Source organism: Sphaeramia orbicularis, chromosome 17, assembly GCF_902148855.1.
Source record: "Sphaeramia orbicularis chromosome 17, fSphaOr1.1, whole genome shotgun sequence".
Lineage (NCBI taxonomy): Eukaryota > Metazoa > Chordata > Actinopteri > Kurtiformes > Apogonidae > Sphaeramia > Sphaeramia orbicularis.
Genome location: NC_043973.1, coordinates 45,449,403 through 45,476,542, shown reverse-complemented (window position 1 = coordinate 45,476,542; position 27,140 = coordinate 45,449,403). Strand labels below are relative to the sequence as shown.

The window sequence follows — 27,140 nt, the reverse complement described above, 5'->3', positions numbered from 1 at the left end:
AAAGAAAATCACACAAAGAAAAAAAACACAAACAAGAAAAAAAAACACACAAGAAAAAGAAAATCAAAGAAAAAAAAACACAAGAAAAAAAACACACAAGAAAAAGAAAATCACAGAAAGAAAAAAACGCAAACAAGAAAAAAAAAGAAAATCACACAAACTAGAAAAAAAAAGACACACAAGAAAAAGAAAATCACGTAAACAAGAAAAGCAAAGATGAAAAAAAAAATCACGCAAACGAAAAAAACGTAATGAAAAGAAAATCATGCAAACAAGACAAAAAAAACACAAAAAAGAAAATTACGCAAATAAAAAAAACACATAAGAAAATCACACAAACAAGGAAAAAAGCACAAGAAAATCGCAACATGATTTTCTTTTACTTCTGTGGTTTTTTTTTCTTGTTTGCGTGATATGTATATAATATATATATATATATATGTGTGTGTGTTATATATATATATATATATATATATATATATATATATATATATATATATATATATATATATATATATATTTATTTATTTATTTATTTATTTATTTATTTATTTTCTTGTGTGCGTTGCCATTTGTCTTTGTGGTTTGCCCTTCAGGGCCACCGTATAATGGTATCGGTAACGCTGTGTTTTAACATTCATTTTAACACACTATTGTTTTTTTTGTTTCATATTTTTATTGATGTGCATACAAGAAAACAAAGGGTACATGCCAACACCATGGCACACTGATGTCAACATTAACCAGGTTTGTAAACACCATTACTTTCAGATTTGTATATTTTTTTTAGTAACAAACAACAATGAAACCAGACAAACAATACAATGAAAGGAATACTAAGACATTGTCTGGATAAAATAATTAAACTAGTGACATAAACATAAGAAAAGAAATAAATAAATAACCTGTTTAACCCTGACCATATTTTCAGGGGGAAAAATGCCTAAACAGACATACCCAAAGTAAATGAAGAATGACTTCACAATAATAAGGTTCATATGGATGTTCTTGGTGTCTATGGACATTTACAGACCTCACAGAATCTATTCCCATTGTCTAAAATATTGTATCTATTACTATGCCTGAGTAAACTGTAACAAACTAAAAGAGAAATTCGAATTTTTTATCCTCGCCTGTTTTTTTTCGGCTGGATTGACGATGATATGCATAAATTAATTGTTCGTGTCAGAGATTTTTAATAGCGTATATTTCACCCCACAAAGATTAAAAACCATATCTGAACATTAAAGTTTGCACTAAAATACACTTTTGATGTACTTTTATTAACATTAGGGTCTAAACTTTGAGCAAAAGTTGAAAAAAACATCCTTCATTGTCCTGATTTATTATATTTTTGTAGTAGATGACTATTAATATAATTTTTTTAGACCCGCCGGCGGGCCGATAGGGCTAAAGAAAGAGGGAAAAAAAAAAAAAAAAGAGGGGAGGGGGAAGGGAATTATATTGTCTCAAAAAAATCCATAAACGCTTGCCATTTATTATAGAATTTGTTCAAGTTTTCTCGCTTCAAATATCTAATTTCCCTACTTTTAAAAAAAAGACATTACCTCATTAATCCATTGTGTACTGGAAGGGGCTATCGTAGATTTCCAGTTAAAGAGGAAGTGGTGTTTAGCAATTAGGGACGTAAAAGCTATTACTTCTAACTCTTTTTCACAGTATTGGGTGAACTCATCCGGGAGAGCAAAAATAGCAATGTGTGTGAAATGTCAATAGTTTTTGAAAAATACCTTGGGACATGGTGTTGAAATAAATTAACCAAAAATTTGTCAGGGCTGGACAAGAAAAAACGTGTGTGAGATTGCAGGGTGAGCCTCCACATCTGTCCCACATATCTACTGTATTTTGGAAAATCTGAGCCAGCCTTGTCTTTGAATAGTGACATCTAAACTAGGGCTGAACGATATGGACAAAATTTCATATCTCGATATTCATGCCAGATATCTCGATAGCGATACGATACGATACAGGGTGGGGAAGCAAAATTTACAATATTTTGAGGCAGGGATTGAAAGACAGTGTATGACCAATGAGTTTATTGAAAGTCATGAGAATTTATTTGCCACAAGAAAATGTACATAATAGAAAATGTTTTTATTCTATGTGTCCTCCTTCTTTCTCAATAACTGCCTTCACACGCTTCCTGAAACTTGCGCAAGTGTTCCTCAAATATTGGGGTGACAACTTCTCCCATTCTTCTGTAATAGTATCTTCCAGACTTTCTCGTAATAGTTTTGCTCATAGTCATTCTCTTCTTTCCATTATAAACAGTCTTTATGGACACTCCAACTATTTTTGAAATCTCCTTTGGTGTGACGAGTGCGTTCAGCAAATCACACACTCTTTGACGTTTGCTTTCCTGATTACTCATATGGGCAAAAGTTTCTGAAAAGGTATGGATAATAGTGTTAGGTATGATTATGACATCAATATATGTTTGGTTTCAAAACAATTGATGTAGTGCCTGTTGAGAAAAAACAACTAAATGTTCATTGTAAATTTTGCTTCCCCACCCTGTATGACTATGGGTTCGGTGAAAACCAAGCATTTTTCAGAAAAATACTAACATTATAATACAAAAGAATGTGGAAAGTGCAGTTTTATTTATAAGAACTCACTGCCAGTCATCAACATTAACATAAAGTACAAATAAATTAAATTTGTTGTGACTTCCAGAGCTGTACATGCAGGGCGAGCATGGGGGAAATCTATATCGTTTATATCGTTGCTTTTTCGATATTAATATCTTGAATGTTCATATCTCGATATCGATACGATAACGATATATCTTTCAGCCCTAATCTACACTGAACAAAAATATAAACGCACCACTTTTGTTTTTGCTCCCATTTGTCATGAGCTGAACTCAAAGATCTAAAACTTTTTCTATGTACACAAAAGGCCTATTTCTCTCAAATATTGTTCATAAATTTGTCTAAATCTGTGTTAGCGAGCACTTCTCCTTTGTCCTTTGCTGAGATAATCCATCCACCTCACAGGTGTGGCAGATCAAGATGCTGATTAGACAGCAGGATTATTGCACAGGTGTGACTTAGGCTGGCCACAATAAAAGGCCACTCTAAAATGTGCACTTTCACTGTATTGGGTGGTCCAGGGGGGTCAGAAAACCAGTCAGTATTTAGTGTGACCACCATTTTCCTCCCACAGTCTTCCTCATGAATTCTCTGAAACAGCTTTGGAGATGGCTTATGGTAGAGAAATGAACATTCAATTCACAGGCAAAAGCTCTGGTGGAGATTCCTGAAGTCAGCATGCCAACTGCATATTCCCTCAAAACTTGTGACATCTGTGGTATTGTGCTGTGTGATAAACTGCACATTTTAGAGTGGCCTTTTATTGTGGCCAGCCTAAGTCACACCTGTGCAAAAATCATGCTGTCTAATCAGCATCTTGATATGCCACACCTGTGAGGTGGATGGATTATCTCAGCAAAGAAGAAGTGTTCACTAACACAAATGTAGACAGATTTGTGAACAATATTTGAGAGAAATAAACCTTGTGTGTACACAGAAAAAGTTTTAGATCTTTGAGTTCAGCTCATGAAAAATGGGAGCAAAAACAAAAGTGGTGCGTTTATATTTTTGTTCAGTGTAGTTACAAAAATGTCCATGCATTTAATTTTTGAAGTAAAGAAACGTGTTTAAAACCCAATATAAGAAAGTGAGATAAAAACAGTGAAATAAAAACATTTTAATCCTGCTAATCTGTTCCTTTCTCACATTTTAACATATTCTAATGCTAGTTATTACTCACTTCATGCAGATAATATGCAAAAAAAAAAAACTAAAACTTTTTGTCTTACAAATAACAATTGATTTACACTCAAACATGTTAGTGCAGATCAGGTTTATCTAGAACAGCAAAGTTACAGTAATGGTCTGAATGTCAGTGTATGGGATGGTGCAAAAGTGTCCACTGTGTTGGCTGATATGGAACTAAAACAACAAAAGCTGTGAATATACAAGAGAACAGCTGGAGAAGAACTGTCCACTGTAGTGACCACTATGCATGAAAGGGTTAACCTACTATAAAAACATAAAAGGACAGAAAACACACACACACACACACACAAAAAAAATCTGATTTGAAAAATGTATATAATTTATTGCATAAATAACACACAGATGCTTAACGAACCTTTTCAAAGACTTTAAAAGTGAATATTGGTTCCAAATATTAGATATATACAATTAAAATTGTAATAAATTAAAACTATACTCAAATATTTGATTACTGCACTTTTCTGGAGAAAACGCCTATGTAAAGATCTGCTTTTATGTCAAACACGATTATCATAATTATTAGAATTTAAATGGTAATACTAACCGTCTGCAATTTTACCGCGGTTTATCATTATACCGGTAATCGTTACATCCCTAGTGCAGACAGACGTTTCCTATCTTAACAAGCTTAACCTACTGACAACAGAGTACTACATAAATCCTGGTTACAAAGAACTCACTATTAACATTACTGAAATAAAACAGAATCCTATGTTAAATCAATAACCACTTAATACTAAAACAATTCATCCTAAAACTTTAACATCTAAATGAAAATTACATTCCGCTATATTAAATTAAAGCCGAGAACATTTACATATTATCACCTAATGTTTATCCAGAAGAAATGAACCCATATAGACCTAGTGCTACTTTTGTGTCAGTTCCCAAATTGATTTTTCTGTCTATTTCACCTTTCTTAAGTGATTTATCACCATTTATTATATTATTATCCTCTGCATTTTACACTGTAAATTATGTATTTTCATATATTTAATTTGGATGTTCACGAAAACTCAGTAAGTTCAAAGGTTATTATATCAAAACTTTGCATCAAAAATTTAAAAATAAGTGACTTTTAAGGCAAATATATGAATAACTGAACAATAAACAAGTGTGTCCATCCACTGTCATTGATCCAAATCCATGGCTTTTACTGGTGAATCAATGTTGTAGAAGATGATGGGGTTTCCACGGTAACTACGGAGCCTCTGAACGTCCAAATGGGTCATATCTGATGACCATGAAAAGACGACAAACTGTATTTTACACCAGTTATTTACATGTATTGATAGAATTAATGGATCAACAGGTATTAAACAGTTTAGGTCAGTAGATGCCAGTGGAAGTTTGGGTTTTTATGGGTTAACTGTGAGCTGTAGAACACATTCAATACATGGTGCTTTAACATGTCAACATAATCTGTGATCTGCAAGAATAAAAACTAGTGCTTTGTCCTTTTTTTTTGTCTCAAATTTATGAACTGACCTAACAAATCTTACAAAAATCAAATGTTTGTCATTGTTAATTTTTTTTTTTTTTTTTTTTTTTTTTAACCAGTAAATCATTTGTCTGAAAGGAAACATTTATCTTAAGACACGCCACGGTGAGGAGTCCTGCTGAACTGGGAGAAGATTTGTAAAGATGTTAAAATGCTTTGTCACTGAATCAGCTCCTAATATAAAACATACCACTCTGCAGCTAAAGGCGGAAGATTTGAAGATTTTTTTTTTTTATTATTGAGTAAATGTATCCCTGCTCTGACACTGATCTAAGTTCTTTGAGTTTAGTTTGTAGACATGTTCATACCTGCCCCAGTGTGCTCCAAGGTTTTGTCCAATCTGTGTCAACATGTGACTGGGTCCATGTTCCCATCGGCAGGTATGAGCCCAATGCTCCGCACTCCTCTCTAAATCATAATCCCAAACCTGTGGAACAAAGACAAAACACACACAGTTATTGATTAAACAGGTAGATTTATCTGTTTCAAGGGTAGCATTTCTTCTTCTTCTTCTTCTTCTTCTTCTTCTCATTTAATTAGCAGATTACAACCAACATTCAAAGGTGTATACCACCTACTGTACCGGAGTGTGCACCAGCAGGGTTTAGTATGTCAGGTTACAATCTAGCAGGCCTGTAACGGTACACAAAGTTTTCGGTTCGGTACGTTTTCGGTTTTCAAAGCCACGGTTCGGTTTTTTCGGTTCGGTACGGGAAGAAAGAAAACCCCTCAAAATGTCTGTTAATGCATTTATGAATTTTTTTAAAAACATTTTTCCCCCAATTTTTGGAGACAATAGAATATAGAAAAACAGGAGTAATATAATTCTGCTGCTACAAATCAAATAGAAAATAAAATAAGTTATTAACCCTCCAGTATCCGGGTGCGCCTTTTAGGCACACTTTGCACTTCATTTTAAAAAACTTCATATTATTTTTCACAATTTAAATAAGGTTAGAATTCAAAAGTTGTTCATTTTTGCATGATCTTTAAAATTCTGAACCACCAACTAAAATTTGCACGTTGTAAACAAAAGAAATTACCAGACTAGCATCTGTCTCCCAAGTGTGCCTAAAACGCACTATTTCTTCCGTTTGATCTGTATGATTAGGGCTGACCTTGATTTACAAAAATAAAATCAAATTAGAGCAGAAAAATAAATCAATATACAATATTTAATAGTTTGATTTATAGGTGTGCATTTTTGGCACACTTGGTGACAGATGCTAGTATTTTTGAACATTTGATCTAGCGCCAAAAATAATTATGCAAATTAACCAGTGTTGCTGTAAATCATTGACATATGCCAGGATGAAAAAATCAAATAATATGTGAGCCACTTTTTATGTAGAATATTCAAAAAAAATATTTTTTTGTGTTTTTTGCATCCAAAAAAATGGTTTGTTTACATTACAAACACGGCATTTAAAGGGTTAAAAAATGTGACAATTATTGAGTATTTGGTATTTTTATTTACGGCTCAAGTTGATGAAATAGAAAAAAGTGTAAAAGAATTAAAAATAAACAGTGTGAAATTTTTTTTGACATTATTCCACAAGTGTGCCAAAAAGGCACACTTAGTGCTTAGTAAGGGCCTTGCTGGACGGGATACCGGAGGGTTAATATTACTAAATGTATTTTAAAACATTAGTATTGCACTTTTTCCCCGAAAGGTAGTTTCGAACAAACAAGACAAATCTAATCACAGTTCTGTCAGTTCACACTCTGCCTAAAAATAACAAAAAAATTCCACATGAAGTGCAACATTAACAAGAGGACAAACTGGTATTCTGTTGAAACAAACTGAGGAGAAACACTGACAACACAATGAACCAAATGATTTATTTTAGGACAGAGAACAAACTGTTTAGGACACTGTGTGTATTTGTGTGTGCCTGTGTGCCGATTATGGGGACAAATTCACTCTTAACACACCTCAGACCACAGGAGAATCTGATAAGACAATCTTAGAAAACACAAAATAATTTAGCTTTTGCCGTCCTTGGTCGGGACAGGGGAAAATCAGGACAAAAACAGCCTGATTATCTTTAAGTGTCTACCCTGCCTAAGTTTCTTTAGTTGATACGCTTTTGTTGTTATTATTTTAGTTTTACTTTAGTTTATTTCAGACACAAACATAATACAAAACATAGGAGAAAAAAATAAAACAAAACAAAAATAAAAAATAGAATAAGAGACAAAAGAACAAAAATTTTGAGTACAGTTACAATGACTTTACATTTATGCATTTGGCAGACGCTTTTTTTCAAAGCAACTTACAGGGGAAAAATAAAATAAAAATACAAGAATAGATTAAAAAACATAAAACAGCTGTACAATTAAAACAGTGTCGTACAGAAGAATAAAAAGCAAAATGACAGACTAAAATACAATACAAGAATAGACTAAAAAGACATAAAAGCAGCTGTACAAGTAAAAACAGTGAAATAAAAACACTAGTACAAATATACTTTATCTCTTTTATTCTATTTTTGGGTCTGTATTGTCTGTATCTCCTCGTTACTTTACTCCTTAACGCTTAACATTCTTGCACTGCAAAAACTATACATCTAATTCTGCTTCTGATGACCAACTAACTCAATCAAACTGGTTCTCCCTACCTCCGACAGATGTTTGCAGACCTGAAATTCCACGCTGGATAACCCTGGTGATTTAAGTGGGATAAGTGGCCACTTACTGCAGTTGTAAGTGCTTTTTAATTGCTGCTCATTACATTTTTCAGATATCTCAGCATCAAAAGAAACTAAGGACCATAAATTCCATCCAAACTAATCTGAAGGTAACTAAACATACTGGGGGGGGGCAAAGTGAACCTGAAAGATGAACCAGCTCTTTACTTTAAAAGGACTGTGGCTGGACACATGCCTCTCGCAAATTTAGCACATTATAGTCAAAAGTAGGCCTCTCCTATTAAACTCGCACACACACACACACACGTTCATTCACTTATACACCGACACGTACATGAGAAAGAAAAAGGGAAACAGAGAAGTATCACCGCATCAGCTTGCAGCTTTGTGCCACTATTCCTTGCGGTGTTTCATAGCTTGTTTCCAGTAAGTTTTGGTCTCATAAAACAAGCTTCAAGAAAAAAAAAAAAAAACTGTTTTTTTTTTTTTTTTTTTAAGTTACCACAGTTACCAAACAGAGAGTCTCTGTTTGGAGGCTTAATGACATCTCCACTGTGAGAACCTGACCTGTTTTGTGTGATGACTCGTGACAATCCGAATACCTGAAAACCACTCGCACACATATTTCTGAACAAAACACAACGCAGACTACAGGTACAGAACGGAGCAGACGCAGCAGTGTTCGTTTAGGCTACGTTTAGACGGTAATGATCTGAACCGAAAACGCAAAAGTGGAGCTGCGTTCTCACTTTTAACCCATAAACACCCAAACATCCACCTTCAACCTAAACCATCTACTGATCTGAACTGTTTAATACCTGCTGATCCATTAATTCTATCAATAGATGTAAATAAATTAAATAAAGAACATATTTTGGACTGTATATTTTCCAAAGAAGCTTTATTTTCATAATTTTTTATGACCTGTAACATTAAATTCAGTGGTTTTATCGTGAAGAAGGTCTCATCTTTGAGACTTTCTATATTTATTGAGGCTCCATTTCAGGAAATTTGCAGGTTTAACCCATAAAGACCCAAACATCCACTGGTGACCAAAAGCATCTACTGATCTAAACTGTTTAATACCTGTTGATCCACTAATCCTATCAATACATGTAATAATTGGTGTAAAATGCAGTTTTTTATCTTTTCATGGTCATCAGATATGACCCATTTGGACGTTCAGAGGCTCCGTAGTTACCGTGGAAACCCCGTCATCTTCTACAACATCGATACACCAGTAAAACCCATGGAGTTGGATCAATGACGGTGAATGGACACACTTGGTTTATGTTCAATTATTGATAGATTTTACTGAAAAAGTGACTTTTTCTTCAGTTTTCTCTCTTTTGATTTAATAACCTTTGAATTTACTCTGAGTGTTCATGAACATCTACTTGCTAATTAAATACAGGGGAAAAGGCATGATTTACACTGAAAAATGCTAAATACAGAGAATAATATTACAATAAATAAACAGTAAACAATAAACAAATACTAACCCTCAACTTTAATCTGAGTTTTTATGAACATCTACATGATCAGTCAATTAAATATAGGAAAATATATGATTTTCACTGAAAAAACACAAAATACAGAGGATAATATTATAATAAATGGCGATAGATCACTTAAGAAAGGGTAAATATAGAGGAAATACTGCTTTGGAAGTGCCACAAAAGTAGCTCTGGGTCTTTATGGGTTAATTATAAGTTTAGATGTGTGTTTTGGGGGTAAAATCTGTATGCAGACAGACACACAAAAGTGTGAGAAATTTCCTATTTATTGATGTAGTATGTACGACAGGTGGCATCACCATCACCAAGACTAAGCGCCTGCGTAGAACCTTTCTACTTCTCTTCCTGTTCTCTCCTAGCACAAAGTACAGTCACAAAACATGATGATTTGTGTCAATTGCTGAAACAGCTCTTGGATGTAAATTACAGCGGCTAGGGCAACTTAAAGGTCCATCACAGGGAAATAATTTCACATGTTGCCTGTTTCCTGGCTGTTATCATGTGAATTAATGTACCGCTATATTTACTGTCCACTTCCGCATCTGTTTTTTGTAAAACGGCGGGTCACACAGACAACTCTCTGACCAATCAGTGGTCTGAAGTGTGTACACATCACGTTTTAGTATCTGGTCCCCAGTCCTGGAACCTCGGCGGAGGTGGTACCAAAAAAGTAGTACCGGATAGGGCTGCTCGATTATTGAAAAAAAAAAAAAAAATCACGATTATTTTAGCAATAACTGAAATCATGATTATTAAAAACGATTATTTGTTAACCTTAAAGTTGTTTATTTTTTTCTTGCAAAACAATGTAAAATATACTCTTTAAACATAAATAAAGCTTTTAACCACTAAAACAAAGTATGTTCACTTTTGTACGAAACAAAAAAATCTTTTAATGCAATTAAGTGTACTGTAAATTCAAGTATGTGTCCTTTTGTAAATAAATAGTGCACTGGAATTAAACTGCTATAGACTTGCCATAGAACTGTAGCAATAAAAAAAAAAACAAAACAAAAAAAACAAAAAAAAAAGCTCACGTAAAGTGCAAATTATAAATTCAAGTATGTTCAATGTAGTATGAAACAGTAAATTCAGTGGCGTGCCGTGAGGTTTCAGTTCAGGCCTTCTGTATACATCAGCCATCTAGAATACGTACGTTAGGGTTATACGGGTTAGGGTTAGGTTAATACGGGAGCTGCAGCGTAAAGAGATTTGGAAACTGAAGATTGCATTGCGGACGAAGTTGTTTTTATGTGTTTTAGTTTTTCATAAGATTATGATAAAGGTGGCGGTGGTTAAACTTTAGATGGTTAAAAAGGTTTGTTGTGTTAGCGGTCGGTGCGGACACAACTACGAAACACTTTTTGCACGTGATGTGTTTTTGCTCTTCGTCTTCTTCATCAAACCCAAAGTGATTCCATACAATTGAATTTGACTTGCCTTTTTTGTTTACCAAGCACTTCTGCTGTGATTCTCCTGCCGTTTTTCCAGACCGCTAGGTACAACTTTCCTCTTGGGGTGGACCTGCCGGCTAGCTGGCAGGAGTAGCTTAGAGGGGGGCGGGGCAGAGCAGCTCATGGTAGCTTGTGTACGCGTGAATTAAAACGACTCAAAATTAATAATCGTTTTTTCTCGATTACATCATTTTTGTAATCGTTGCGTGTAATAATTGAAATCGTAATTGAATTTCGATTAATTGCACAGCCCTACCGGGTACCAGGTTCCAGGTCCTTTTTCATAATGGAAACGCAAAAAAGGCCGAGCAGAGTCAAGTCGAGTCGAGCCGATACCACGTAGTGGAAACGAGGCAATACTGGTACTCGGTCTGGAAAAAAGTGGTATTGGTGTATCCCTACGTCCACACAGTCCACACAGTTCGAACCTAGGACTACCTCCTCAGCTGGACTCAGGTACGGTACTCGAGTATGGAACGGTTGCATTCATACTGATAAAATTAAGCGGACTTTGGGGTCCAACGGACTCTGGAAAATGGTTTCACTTTTTTGCGTTTTCAACCCCCCAAAACACTGTTGCCATCTAAACAAAAGGCACATCTGATCAAATATTTAGTCGTTTTCACCATAGTGCGTTGTCGTGTAAACTGGGCCTCAGTGTTAACACCATCGGGGATGTAGAAGAATAGGTGCTGTGTGCTCTGCTGTTGGCAAACTGTTTGGTCCTATTCCGGCTATCACACATCCAGACTAATAGGATAATGCTTCAGTGTGGGTTTAGAACTGCTCTGATTGACCAACATAATGTCTTCCATATGTTTAGTAACGCTTACACACTACGCTCACTGTTGTCCGTTCACTACGCCACTGCTTACTGTTCAGGTCTGATTGGAGAGCTGATATTTCGACTCAGTAGTTCTCTGGACACCATCCAGCTGAAGCCGATCCAACACATTCTCTGCTCTAAACACTACTCTACATTATATTACAGTCCTAAAGTTAAACCCTTCCAATTTGGGTGATTTTATTGTTTTCATACGGTTCACTCTTTAAGGCTTGAGTAAATTATCAAAAGTATCCAGATCTGACATTTTTGCTAAAGGACGCATTTTTACATCTGACATAATTACGACTCTAAGCAGCGGTCTCTCTCTCTCTTTTTTTTTTTCTTTCTTCGTTCTGTTGTTGATCTGAACGCCAAATGCTAAAGGGTTGTAAAACGTGTTAGGCCTTGAGACCAAGGTTCATGTTCTGTCTGTTTACAAAAGGACAATTTTAGACAATTTTGGTTTCTTTTCACCATAGTAGTAGTAGTGTTTGCTTTACCTTAAACCAGTGTTTCTCAAACTGTGGTTCAGGTCCCCTAAGGGGGGGCGTGAAGGCTTGCCAGGGTGGTCATGGGATCACTCTTGGGTGTTTTTTTTTTCTTTAGGTTAGAACATGTAGCAGGTGGAACTAATGTTTTAGCGTTTGAGCACTCTGGACTCATTTTAGGGACGTACAACAAACCAATCCACTGTCATGGTGATCTGTCACTGGACTGGACAAAGACTTTAGGTTTAGGTCACTTATATTCACTATTTACAGGTTCAAAACATCTACAAAATCTGCCTGAATCACAGTATATTTTTAGAAAAGCAAATAAAACAACATGCTTCTGGAACTCACTGAGGCACGGGATTGGCCCCATATTTAACGTTTGAGGAAATTACCCAAAATAGTCACTTGCCCGATCAAGGGTTAAGTGTGATGAGATATTTGGACTAGAAATGAGAAAAATACACTTGATAAGATTTTTAGTTTTTTCCAGTGCATTTCCACCAAGGTTATTATCGTTAACGAAAACTAACAAAATGACGAAAACTAGAATTGAAAAAACATTTCATTAACTGAAATAAATAAAAAAAACTATAATTAAAAGAAAAAACGATAAATAACTGAAACTGTATTGCGTGCTTACAAAACTAACTAAAACATATAAAAATTATGGATAAAATTCCCTTCGTTTTCGTATTTGTCAATGTCGGATTGATACGAATTCGATTTATTTCACTCGAGCAATTTTAGCTAGCGGTACTTCACGGTCCGTCACTTCTGGTCGCTTGTGGTTTAGAGTCGTCTTCTGGTCCACACTCTACCTGGAAACATGGAGACTAAAGTTGGGAGAAAGCAGCAGAGTCCTGTCTGGGATTTATTTGAATACGACGGCGAAAAAGATAAAAGATATGACAAAACTAAAACTAAACTAAAACTAAGCATTTAGAAAAAAATTTAAACTAATAAAAACTAGCAAACCTGCTGTAAAAACAAATTAAAACTGAATTAGAGAAAAAAAAGTCAAAACTAAATTAAACTAAACTACAATGAAAAATCCAAAACAATTAAAACCTTGGTCCAGTGTAGTGCACTTATCGCAATTTTTTTTTTTTTTTTACTGAATTAGTGCCTCTCTTACTTACTCTACAAAGCACAATTAACCCATAATGACTCAAACATCCACCATCTACCAAAATAATCTACTGATATAAACTGTTCAATACCTGTTGGTTCATTAATCATCAGTCTTAGACGCACGGTGGAGGTGATACCAAAAAACTAGTACCGGGTACAGGCTACCAGATTCCAGGTCCTTTTTCGTAATGGAAACGCAAAAAGGCCAAGTCGAGTCGAGCTGGTACCATGTAGTGGAAACCAAGGTTATAATAGTTTTGGATTTTTCATTATAGTTTAGTTTTATTTAGTTTTGGCTTTTTTTTTTTTCTCTAATTCCGTTAGTTTTAATTCGTTTTTAGAGCAGGTTTGCTAGTTTTTATTAGTTTTCGTTTTTTTTTCTAAATGCTTAGTTTTAGTTTGGTTTTAGTATTAGTTTTTTCATATCTTTTATCTTCCATTCAGAACTTTCTCCCAGCCTTAGTATCCATGTTTCCAGGTAGAGCAGGGAGAGAAGTGTCAGACCGTGAAGTGCCGTATGGTGCCGCTAGCTAAAATTGCTCGAGTCATTTTGTTTTCGTTACCGATAATAACCTTGGTGGAAACGCGGCACAATTTGGATGTACCTTACATTGCTAGAGCAACAATACTTCAATCCCTGACCAAGGTTATTATCATTAACGAAAACTAACGAAATGATGAAAACTAGAATTGAAAGAACATTTTCGGTAACGGAAATAAATAAAAACTATAATTATAAGAAAAAACAATAACTAACTGAAACTGTATTGTGTGCTTACAAAACTAACTAAAACGGATAAAAATTATGGATAAAATTCCCTTCGTTTTCATCTTTGTCAATGTCGGATTGATATGAAATCAATTTATTTCCCTCAAGCAATTTTAGCTAGCGGCACCATACGGTACTTCACGGTCCGTCACTTGTCGTCGCTTGTGGTTTAGAGTCGTCTTTTGGTCCTCACTCTACCTGGAAACATGGAGACTAAAGTTGGGAGAAAGCAGCAGAGTCCTGTCTGGGATTTATTTGAATACGACGGCAAAAAAGATAAAAGATATGACAAAACTAAAACTAAAACTAAGCATTTAGAAAAAAATTAATACTAATAAAAACTAGGAAACCTGCTCTAAAAACGAATTAAAACTGAATTAGAGAAAAAAAAAGTCAAAACTAAATTAAACTAAACTATAATGAAAAATCCAAAACTATTATAACCTTGGTCCGGAAATGGAAACAAATAAAAATTATAATTAAAAGAAAAAACAATAACTAACTGAAACTGTATCATGTGGTTACGAAACTAACTAAAACGGATAAAAATTATGGATAAAATTCCCTTCGTTTTCGTATTTGTCAATGTCAGATTGATACGAATTCGCTCTAGCAATTTTAGCTAGCAGCACCATACGGTAATTCACGGTCCGTCACTTGTCGTCGCTTGTGGTTTAGAGTCGTCTTTTGGTCCTCACTCTACCTGGAAACATGGAGACTAAAGTTGGGAGAAAGCAGCAGAGTCCTGTCTGGGATTTATTTGAATACGACGGCGAAGAAGAGAAAAGATATAAATAAACTAAAACTAAGCATTTAGAAAAAAATGAAAATAAAAACTAGCAAACCTGCTCTAAAAACTAATTAAAACAAACTGAATTAGAGAAAAAAAAAAGTCAAAACTAAATTAAACTATAATGAAAAATCCAAAACTATTTTAACCTTGTCCCTGGCTCATAACTTTAATCGCATTCTTCAGTGTGTGTAACGTTATCAAATGAGCTCTGAATCCTTATCCCCCTCCTGCTTCCACATGTTAAAATAACAGCAGCGGCATCCAATAATTTTTGTGGCTCAAATGCTAAACTGATCTGACAAGCACACACACTTCATGCAGAGATTTGATTTGCCACGTGCATAGAGGTCTTTCAAGCTGACATTATGTAGAGCCAAGAACAACAGCGTTAGTGTCTTTCTGCAGCCTTGGAGCTTGTATGATTATCCTTATTTACACGATTTATCGGTGCCTCCGCTGTCTGACACCAAGCTTGTACCTGCTGTTTGTCTTTAGGTGAGTATGTAAGACTATCATATGCTTTAGGGATCCTGAAGTGAACCCTAAAAAACCTCCACCTGTGCACAACATGAGCGACTACCTCCACAGGCTATAAAGAAATTCATGCTTTCAGTGCAAAAAAAAAAAAATCTCCAGCGGACAGTAATTGTCTTTGCCAGCTCATTATTCTCTCCATGTTCCTGTTATTCTTCACCTTTAATTATCCAGAAAAATGGAAGATAGACTGCCCGCCTGACTCTGGAGAGAGGTCAGAGTAACAACTAACAACTTTAGCATTCCGTAGAGTATTAAGTTTCCAAAATACAGGCCTGTTTCCAGCCATCTGCCAGGACCACCTCAGCTGCAAAGGCAAGTGTAAGATGTGCAGGTTTACAGAAAGAAGAAACAACAAAAAGATTAAAGAATAAAACAAAAGACATGTTTTATTTTATGCTATGTCAGTGGTTCCCAACCTTTTTTGGCTCGTGACCCCATTTTAACCCTTTCATGCATTGTGGTCACTACAGTGGACAGTTATTCTCCAGCTGTTCTCTTGTATATTTATAGGTTTTGTTGTTTTAGTTCCATATCAGCCAACACAGTGGACACTTATGCAACATCCCATAATACACTGCAATTCATACCATTACTGTAACTTTGCTGTTCTTGATAAACCTGATCTGCAGTAACATGTTTAAATGTAAATCAGTTATTTGTTAGACAAAAAGAGTTGTTTTTTTGTATATTATGAGGTAATAACTTGCATTAGAGTTTGTTAAAATGTGAGAAAACATCAAATTAGCAGCCTTAAAAATGTTTTTATTTCATTGTTTTCATTTTACTTTCTGATATTGGGTTTTAAATACATGTTTCTTTACTTAAAAAATTAAATGCATGGACATTTTTGTAACTCCATGAAAAAAAAAAAAACTCGATCGCAATTTTTTTATGCTTAAGGTGGTATAAAAACACTCCAGAAAAAAAAAAATCTTGACTAAGGTTCTCATAATTCATGCATGAAAGGGTTAATATCACAAATTTCTGGTGACCCCAAAATGGAGACATTTTGTTTGCTAAAATTAATTTGTTTTTGATCATGTAATAGTTTGCTATACTACATTGCAAATAAACGTTAATTTTAGACAACATTTAGTTTATATAATGTATATTGAAAAATACTTAAATCGAGATTATTCCTCTGGAAACATTTCATAGTCTACAAAAATCCAAAATGCAACCTGTTTGTTTCTCGTACTAAATTACTTGTTGATATGTTTTTCCGGTCACATGAGATATTTTTAGTAAAGACAGTGTTTTTATGATGTTTTGTCATCAGTTTATGGAGACAGAAAACAGTTAGAATCCTAAATTATCCACAACAGTGATTCAGTTTTGTGGCCATAGCGCTGAGCAGTGGGCCAAATTACCCATAGTCCTCTGGCACTGTTTTATTTGTGAAGTAATACCTTAAGAAAAGTCAAGTTAGTAGGGGGGGAGGGGGTCTGACTGAGCTTATATATGTTGCATAGGTAGTTTTGTTTTGTTTTTTTGCTAAAATTAATTTGTTTTTGATCATGTAATAGTTTGCTATACTATGCTGCAAATAAATGCTAATTTTAGACCACATTTAGTCTATATAATGTATATTATTCTGGACGGAGGCAGAAAAGCCAGGTGTAGATTACTGCACAAAGTGAGAATTTGATTTTCCTTGGTCAGGATACTGTATGTACAGTCAGTCCAGCTTGGATTCACAAGGCTGATAAATTAATACTGAACAAACAAGAACTCAAACTATGAATTATGAAAGAGCTGCAGCATCTGAAACCGACCACAATGAACATCTGACAGATAAACAGAACCACAGTGCTGCAGTTTCAGACTCACAGTTTGTCATGTCTGTTATGGACTGGGATTGTCTCTGTCAACTCACCACATATTAAGATAAAGTAAACACCGAAGGTGCTTTGCTACAAGCAAAGACTGGAGTAGCAACTAAGGATGTTGTGGTTCGAGCTGGCGGTGTGTAGCGGTGTTCCAAGGGACCCCTTCTGCATCCTCAGCAGGTATCTCAGGGTCACAGGTGTTTCGCCCCTTAACCTGTACACCTCTCCTGAGTGGGGCAGCAAAGGCTGAGTTAGCCTTCACCTGCAGAAGGGGTCCAGCTACGATCCCTTGACAGCCACAGCCACCTAGAACTGGTTTCGGCTACTGTGGCTATCTCCCTGATGGCCTTCTGCAGTTGCTTGGGATTAAGCCCAATCTTCTGCAGAAAACTGCGCATAGATGTGGCGGGAAAACCCCGAGCGCCGACCTCGACTGGGTAGAGGGTGGCATGCCACCCCGCGAGGGTCACCTCTTCCACTATGTCCTGGTACTTAGCCTTCTTTGCCTGGTGAGATATGGCTAGCCTGTCTTCCCAGGGAACAGTGAGTTCGGCTAGAATGATGGACTTTGAGCGCTTAGAAAGAAGGATCATATCCAGTCGGAGAGTAGTTGCCACTACCTCCTGAGGAAAGACCAGCTTCTTCTTGAGGTCCACGTGCAACTCCCAATCCGTTGCGCGGTGTAGAATAGATGGTAGACTGTAAGATCTTCTTCCCTTCGGGACCTTACTGCCCTCTGGATGGAAGCTTATGACCCTTGGTGGTGCTGGTGGCTGTTTGTTGGTAATGTTTCTCTGCAGTTCGACCCACTTGGCGACCTCAGTGAGGACTTTGTCATGTCTCCACCTATAGCGCCCGTCTGCAAGAGCTTTTGGGCAGCTGGTCAGAATGTGGTTCAGCGTGCAGAGGTTGGCGCCACACTGACTACAGGATGCTTCTTGCTCCTTGCCCCAGATCTTCAGATTGCTTGGTGTGGGTAGGAGATCAGCCACAGCACGCAGCAGGAAGTTCAGCTTGCCTTGGTCAGTAATCCAGAGCTCTCTCCAAGACAGTGGTCTCTCGAGCGCCTCTTCCCACTGCGTCCAGCGTGCCTGGGAACCCAGCCCCGCCGCTTTAATTCGACGGTCTTCTTCAGCTGTCTCCCGCACCCTTTGCACCACCAAGTCCCTTCTGCCTTGTCTGTTGCTTTTTGACCAGCTCTTGGCGCTGTAGTTGCCAAGCCCTAGCCGTCCCCGACACACAGTGCCCACGATTTCTTGATGCCTCCAGTAGGCTTCTGCTTCCTTCACCGCTTCAAGGGGTTTCCACTTCCTGCCGCAATTAATGGCAGAGCTTGCATGCCTAACTTTTGCGTCCCTGGAGATTAAAAGCGTGCACGCTGCCCTTGCTTTGGTGGCCTTAAATTCTTCGATGACAGAGGAGCATGGTAACTGGAGTACTGATGACTTGCTGTATAAGTTGACTGAGCTGAAAGCTGGAGGGACGCCCAGCCATTTCCGGATAAACCTGCTACAGACTCTCCAATCTCTCCACATATTTTTTATTAGTAATTTTTTCATTTTTTTTTATCAATTACTAGAAATTTCCGGCGACCCCATTTGAATTCCAGGTGACCCCACGTGGGGTCCCGACCCCAAGGTTGAAAAACACTGCTCTGAAAGTTGTTTCTTAATGGATCTCATCCCATCTGGTCACTTTCTGATGCTTTGGTAATACAACCCTGTGAGTGACTCACTACTCCCTCTAGTGTTCACATAAATCCCTGACCCATCACTGTAAATAAATTCAGTTCATATCTTTTTTACCTCCGCCAAGGAACAGAAGAGGTTATGTTTTCATCGGGGTTTGTCTGTCTGTCTGTCTGTTTGTTTGTCTGTTAGCAAGATAACTCAAAAAGTTATGGATGGATTTTGATGAAATTTTCAAGAAATGTTGATACTGGCAAAACGAACAAATGATTAAATTTTGGTGCCGATGGGGGGGGGGGGGGGGGCAGATTTTTTGTTTGTTTGTCTGTTAGCAATATCACTCAAAAAGTTATGGACAGATTTGGATGGAATTTTCAGGAAATGTTGACACTGGCACAAGGAGCAAATAAAAAATTTTGGTGGGGGTCGTGGTGGTGGTGGGGGGGACTGATCTGCCTTGGTGGAGGTCTGAGCTCCCTGAGTGCTTTTCTAGTTTGTTTGTTACCTCCGCCAAGGAGGTTATGTTTTTGCCAGGGTTTGTTTGTTGGTGAGTTAGCAAGATAACTCAAAAAGTTATGGATGGATTTTCATGAAATTTTCTGGAAATGTTGATACTGGCACAAGGAACAAATGATTAAATTTTGGTGGTGATGGGGGGGGGGGGGGGGGGGGGGGGGGGCGACAGATCTGCTTTGGCAGAGGTCTGCGCTCTCCGAGTACTTTTCTAGTTTGTTTGTTTGTCTGTTAGCAAGATAACTCAAAAAGTTATGGACGGATTTTGATAAAATTTTCAGGAAATGTTGATGCTGGCGCGAAGAACAAATGATTCAATTTTGGTGGTGATCGGGAGGGGGGGCTGGGAGGACTGATCTACCTTGGCGGAGGTCTGTGCTTTCCGAGGCACACCGAAATATAAGCTACACTTGACTATAAGCCACAGGTGTCCACGTTGTGACATGAGAAGTTTACACAGAAAGATGTTAAACAGAAAGATTATTTAAACATTTATTTCCATACCTTCACTGCTTTTTTCCCAAACAGTGCCTGTAACACGGCAGTAAAATGGCTTTTTAAAAAACCCAGAAAAGTCATTGATCTGTAGCTTCATCTTCCTTCTGCTCATTAAACCACTGCACTCGTCTTCTTCAGTGTCGGAGTTGAACAGCCTCAGCTCTGTCACACACCTTCTCAGTCTCTCCTCCGTTGTTGCTCAATGGCACTTCCGTGCTGCAGCTCTATTTCCTTCTTAGACAGACGCATCCATTGGTTTTAACTTCAAAGCTGCATCATATGCATTTCTTCGTGTGTTTTCCATGATGAGCATTTGTGCATGACACTCAAAATGATTGTTAAAAGTTAAGATTAAAGCTTCTCCTCTCCGCATCACCTCTTCCACCTGTCTGTCTCACTTTTGTTCTTCCTGCTAGATCGCCCCTGGTGGCCGTTAGCCCGTATAAATCTATACTCGAGCTGCATCGCTGTATAAGCCGCAGGGTTCAAAACGAGAAAAAAGTAGCGGCTTATAGTCCGGAAAGTACGGTACTTTTCTAGTTCTGTTTATTCCCCTACGATGATTTCAGGTTATCTTTAATATTAAAAGGTGTTAATGCTACATTTAGCGCCTTTAAAGAGGTCTCAGAAAAAGCAGCTACTGTTGTTTTAGATCAGAGGTGTCAAACTCATTTTAGTTCAGGGGCCACATTCAGCCTAATATGATCTAAAGTGGGCCAGACCAGTGAAATAATATAAATAATAGGATAAGAACTGATAAATAATGTCAACTCCAATGTTTTCTCTATGTTTTTGAGTGAAAAAAGCAAAATTCCTTAATGAAAATGTTTACATGTACGAGCTGCACTTAAACGTAACATCAACAAATATGAACCTGAAAATTCTTAAGAAAATAATTGCAATTTTAACAATATTTATGCCTTAGTTTTGTCATTTATAGATGTGAATCACAACTTACAGATCTACAAATACACAAAACATTGAATAACAGGCAGAATATTGTTAAAATTCCACATACTTAAGACATTTTTGTTCAGGTTATTCACATTTTTTGTGAAAGGCTACTCTGTAAATATAAACACTTGTGTAATTTTTCTGTTTTTGCACTAAACCAAAGGGGGAAAAAAAATAGTTTTCATTATTTATAGGTTATTATGATAGTATTTTACTGGTCTGACCCACTTTAGATTGAATGGACCTAAAATGATTTTAACATCCTTGAATGTTAATATCTTCCGTGTAGTTTTTGCATTTCACAAATTTGTCCCAGGGCCGGATTGGAGTCTTTAGCGGGCCGGTTTTGGCCCCTGGGCCGCATGTTTGACACATGTGTTTTAGATGAACAAACACAGCGCTGCGGAACAGCTTTGTCAAATCTACAGTGAAGTGCAGTCCCTTTGGCCTCCAAGTCCTGCAATCTGAAATCCAAATAGTTGGCCCTCATCAGTTCCCTGCCTTACCACATCATTATCATCAGTAATAGTATCCCTCACTGAAGAAACACTGGATTAGTGTACATAACATACATTTACACTACTGTACCCCGCACTTCAAACGCTGAGGCTCAACATGTTTGAAATAGATTCACCGCTGTGGCACCCAAAATGAGATGCGTGGAGGATCAAATAAAAGATAACATTGGCCTCTGCCAGGGTTTGAGTGAGCTGCAAAGGATGGGGGGGGGGGGGTTGGGGGGGGGTGAAAGTGGAGCAGGGTGAAGAAAAAGCCTGAGGGGAAGCTTGTGAGGATCGAGAAAGCCAAGGAGCGAGGCAGGAGGAGGAGACATGGAGTGATGGAGTGGGAGACGGAGGGCAGGAAGGGAGGGAGGGGAGGGGAGGGTGAGGGGAGGGTGAGGGGAGGGGGGGGTGGTTGAGGTAAAGGGCAGGACAACACTGCGGGGGTGAACGCTGGCTTCGGGCCAGGGTCAGCGAGGGCGGGCGAACGTGAGGCCGGAGCCGGAGCTACTCAAACGGTGGCTTCGACTTCTAACTGATCAAATCTTTTCTTTTTCTGACTTATTTGACTTTCTTCAGCTGATTTTGGTCAAAGAGGAGCCAAGGTTTTAAATTTCAGAGACTCAATCGCAGAGAGTAGTTTCTTCATGCACAAAAACACATGTTGTTCAAATCCACATCCTGTTTATCAGCTTAAATAACACAAGTGGAGGCAGGTTTATTCTAGGGTTAGAGCGAATGGACGTTAAGACTAAAACTAAAACAGCAAAACTACATCATCACCTTCTTATAATAATTGCCAAAGTAGTTTTTTTGAGATTTTTCAGGAAACACAAAACTTGAGTATTTGATGATTTAGGCAAAAAGTCATTTTTGCCCCCCCTCCCCAAAAACAAAGACATAGGCAATTATTTTAGTGAGATTATACATAAAAGATTACACTAAACAATGCAACACAAACTAAAATATAAGATAAAATCAACTTTGTACTTCATATTTGATGTAATTTATGGTTTTATCCAACTTTTTTTAGCTTATATAGCTGTGGCCAAAGGTTTATTCTAGGGTTAGAGCGAATGAATATCAAGACTAAAACTAAAACACCAAAACTACATCTTCACCTTCTCATAATAATTGCCTAAGTAGGTTTTTCAGATTTTTCAGGAAACACAAAAGTTGAGTATTTGATGATTTAGGCGAAAAAACTCTTTTGTCCCAAAAAACTGACATGAAGAATTATTTTAGTGAGATTATACATAAACACACACATATATGTGGTTAACAGTTTAGATTAGAGCAAATGAACATTAAGACTAAAACTAAAACAGCAACACTACATCTTTACCTTCCTATAATAATTGCTTAAGTAGTTTTTTTTCTGATTTTTCAGGAAACACAAAATTTGAGTATTTGATGATTTTGGCAAAAAAAAGTCATTTTTGTCAAAAAAAATTAGGCAATATATTTTAGTGAAGTGACAATATGAAAAATGACACTAAACAATGCAACACAACCTAAAATAAAAGATAAAATCAACTTTGTTGCTTTGTAGAACTGAAATATATGACCTTTAAAAAAACAATGGTTTTGTGATTCATATTTGAAGTAATTTCTTATTTTATCCAACTTTTTTACCTTATATAGTTGTGGTCAAAGGTTTTCAGAAGCATATCTGCTTCAGGTTTTGGTTGATTTTATTTCCCTGCATTTGTGATGAACGCTGAAGAATGATTCAAAGCATTTTTATACAGTAAATAAATCACATTAATCCAAAGAGTGTTACAAGTTTGGTCCGTGACTGTATAAATAAGTAAAATACAGACACTACCAAAGTGAATCAAAAGTAAAATTGACTCAATATAAGAAGAACTGAATGCACTTGTACAACTAAATACAAACTAAACAAGTGTTCAGAGAACGCAAACCTCCGCCAAGCACCCCAAACAGTGCATGTGTGGATCGACTATTTCTTTTTAAATTAAACAGTTTCCAGGTTGTTCCATACAGCAGAACAAGTTGAAGCTTGGCACCAGTCATGTGTATGTCCAATTCTATTAAATTCCAATCAATATTTGTTGAGTTATAATGAAAAATGTGTCGTAAATGGGATTTTCAGTGTTACATGTAAATGTCCACAGAGTCCACATTCCACAGTGGATGTGGACAATTTTGTGCCAGATTCAACATATTGTTATGAGCTACAGGTGGATCAAATTGGAGGCTAATCGGCGTCGTTTTGAATTTTCGAAAATTGCTCAAAGATGAGAGATAGGAAAATTGTAGATTTTGTGACCTTGCTGTGACCTTGAACTTTGGCCTACTTGGCCCAAAATTTAATGGGTTGGTCCCAGGGCCTAGGCCTATCTGTGGGTACAATTTGGTAAAGATGGTTGGAATAGTTTTCCCGTAAAGTTGCTAACAAAGAAGCACACAAACAAACAAAGCAAAGTGATCACAATAGCTCCTGGTGGAGGTAATGAAACTCCCATGAAGTGAATCCCTCAGAGCTGCAGCGGCTGTGCTTTGTTCTTACCATGTACTCCATGTTGGCAGCTGGAGGGTGGACCTGTCCTCGCAGCTTGTTGTGCAGGTCCAGGATGAGGTGCATGTCTCCTTCGCTGATGGCTCTCCTCCCTCTCGACCTGGCCTTCCACCACTCCTCGTCCTTGTCCCTGTACTGATCCAGGATGGACTCCAGCCTGGTGGAGTTGGTGAGGACCGCCGAGAGGACGGTCTGGGTCAAACACAGGAGCAGACCGGCCAATCCGAGCCAGCCGTGCACAGGAAGAGGCTGCTTCATGGTGGAGGAAATGCCAAACGCTGATGCTGGATAAGTGCAGCTGGAAGTATGAACCCCTGGAATATGATGCAGAAACATACACTTACATAGAATAGAATTAAAAGAAGGCATGAGTATTTACATTTACTATAAAAAAGGAACCAAAAACCAGGTTTAATGGTATTTTAAGGAAGGTCCTTAGAATTCTATCCCCTCTGTGATATCTAATTTTAAGTAGACCAGGTTCACTTTGAGCCCTGTTTCTGTTTCAGTTTAACCTCCAAAGACCCAGCTATGAGTTTCACAGCTTTATATAAAAAATAAATAAAGTAAATTAAATTTAAAAAAAAAATGTAAAAAAACAACTAAAAAAATAAGTGCACGGCAAAAGACATTCCATTAAAAAAAAAGCATCTGAAAAACTGTTGCATCATGATGTTTCCAATATAGGCATTTAACCTCCTAAGAACCAGCTATGAGTTTCACAGCTGTATACAAAACAAACTAACAAACAAACCAAAAATCAAAAACAACCGAAAAAAAAAAAAAAAGTGCACCGCAAAACACATTCCATTAAAAAAAATGCATCTGAAAAACTGTTGCATCATGATGTTTCCAATATAGGCAATAAACCTCCTAAGACATATGAGTTCTCAAATTTATACAAACAAACAAACAAACAAAAAATAAAAAAATAACTAAAAAAAAAAAAGTGCACCACAAAAGACATTCCATTAAAAAAATGCATCTGAAAAACTGTTGCATCATGATGTTTCCAATATAGGCAATTATTAATTAAAAAATATATTAAAAAAAAAAAAAAAAAAAAAGCCAAAAATCCAGACTTGTACTTTTCTGGGTCTCAGGAGGTTAAAAATGCTGTAACTCCACAGACCTTCAGTCCAAACAACCGGTTCTTGCAGGCTGAGTGCATGTGCAGGTCACTGCATCTAAACCCACAGTGGCACCAGTGTACAGTCAGCTTTCATCCCTCCTGTTGCAGAGCGTGAAGTTGGATTAAGTGCGCATGCGCGGGCTACTGTACTGTATGTGCTCACATACTGTACCGGGCAGGCAGGGAGGTCTGGATGTGGAGACCTGGACTCAAACCAGGGGGGCTAGTTTGCTCTTTTGTTCACACTTGGAGTCTCTATTCTATCGCAAAAACTACTTTAGAACAATTTAATGAAACCAAATCAAAGTCTAGAACATTATTTCCTCAGTAGAAGTACTTAGTAAAGTGTTATTCCTACCTTTAAAATGTGTCAAAGTGATAAAAAATAAATAAAATACAAAGCAGAAATATTCCAGTTGTATACAGATTATTCTGGGATGCTAGTTTTCCAGTCCAAGGCTCCTCTAGTTCCATCCATCCCAGACCCAGTGCAGTTGGTCCATGCAGGCTGCAGCTGCAGCTGTGAGCTCCCAGATGTCTGCAGGACCTGTGGAATTCCGCAGGTCCGTCTGTGAGCTGTGGGCTGTGCGGACCACTGCTCATTTGCGTTTATATGCCAAATCTGCGTTTAGCAACGCGCGACGCATGGACCACGCCTCCGCGCGCGCGCGTGACACACACACACACACACACACACACACACAAGCCTTTGGCACCGGTACCTCCACCTATGCGTCTCGCGCACACATGGTTACGCACGGGGCGGCTCGGATGTGTTTGAGGAGCGCACCTGATGGTAGGAGAAGTGACGTGAGGGTAAACTTGTGGATGTTATGAGAACAGCCCACTTGTGTTACAAATACTATATGCTGTTTCCAGTGTGTGTGTGTGTGTGTGTGTGTGTGTGTGTGTGTGTGTGTGTGTGTATTTAACCCTTTATGGGACACTCAGAAATACTCTGAAATTCAAAAGGTCAACCTTAGTGTGTTTTTGGACAGAACAAGACTTCAGAAAAATTTCACTAAAGTAATTATCTTTTTTTTTTGAGATTTAGAAAATCAAGGTCAATGAAGTGACCATATTTGGTTCCTTACCCAAGAGTGGCAATAAATAAATAAACTAGAAACGCACTTGGAGAGTGCAGACCTCCTCCAAGGTAGATCAGTCCCCCCCCCCCCCCCCAATTACCACCAAAATGTAATCATTTGTTCCTTCTGCCTTCTGAAAATCTGTCCATAACTTTTTGAGTTATCTTGTTAACTAAGCAACAAACAAACAACCAAACCCTGGCAAAAACATTACCTCCTTGGCGGAGGTAACAAACAAACTAGAAAAGCACTCCGGGAGCTCAGACCTCCACCAAGGCAGATCAAACCCCCCCCCCCCCCCCCCCCCCCCCCCCCCCCCCCAATCACCACCAAAATTTAATCACTTGTTCCTTCTGCCAGTATCAACATTTCCTGAAAATGTCATCAAAATCCATAATAATCCATAACTTTTTGAATTATGTTGCTAACAAACAGACAAACAGACAAACCCCGATGAAAACAGAACCTCATTGGTGGAGATTTAAATGCAAGATGTATAGATAAAAAAAATAATAAAATACAAGAACAACACATGTAATGTGAAAGGAACATTTAGAACATTAGAACATCTCTTTTAGAACATTAGACCCACATCAGTGCTGGTCCAGACCCCTGTCCACATCTACATGAGCCCTTTGAACTTCATTCCTTACATTAGTACCATTACTTCATGGTACCGAACAAAGCAGGTCCACTCACTGTTCATGCACAGGTGGACCTTACAGACCCTGGAGACCACACTGGAACTGATAATGTTTTGTTTTTGTTTGTTTGTTTTTTGGAACTTAAATCTTTATTGAGTTGTATGTAGAACTGTAACAGTAACCCAAAAAAAGAGAGAAAGAAACTGTCAAAAACAAACTAAAAAGCCCCCCCCCCCAAAAAAAAAAAAAAGAACA

The 27,140-nt window shown here is 37.4% G+C and overlaps 1 protein-coding gene across 1 annotated transcript in view; it reads right to left on the bottom strand.

The window, feature by feature from the left end:
- LOC115436667 (cysteine-rich secretory protein LCCL domain-containing 1) overlaps positions 1-24,387 on the bottom strand; it is a 43,122-nt gene extending 18,735 nt beyond the window's left edge. Inside the window, 2 exon segments of the mRNA XM_075353525.1 lie at positions 5,634-5,752; positions 24,013-24,387. Coding sequence (XP_075209640.1) covers positions 5,634-5,752; positions 24,013-24,357 — 464 coding nt within the window. The 5' untranslated portion in view covers positions 24,358-24,387.
- Positions 24,388-27,140: the final 2,753 nt, after the last annotated feature.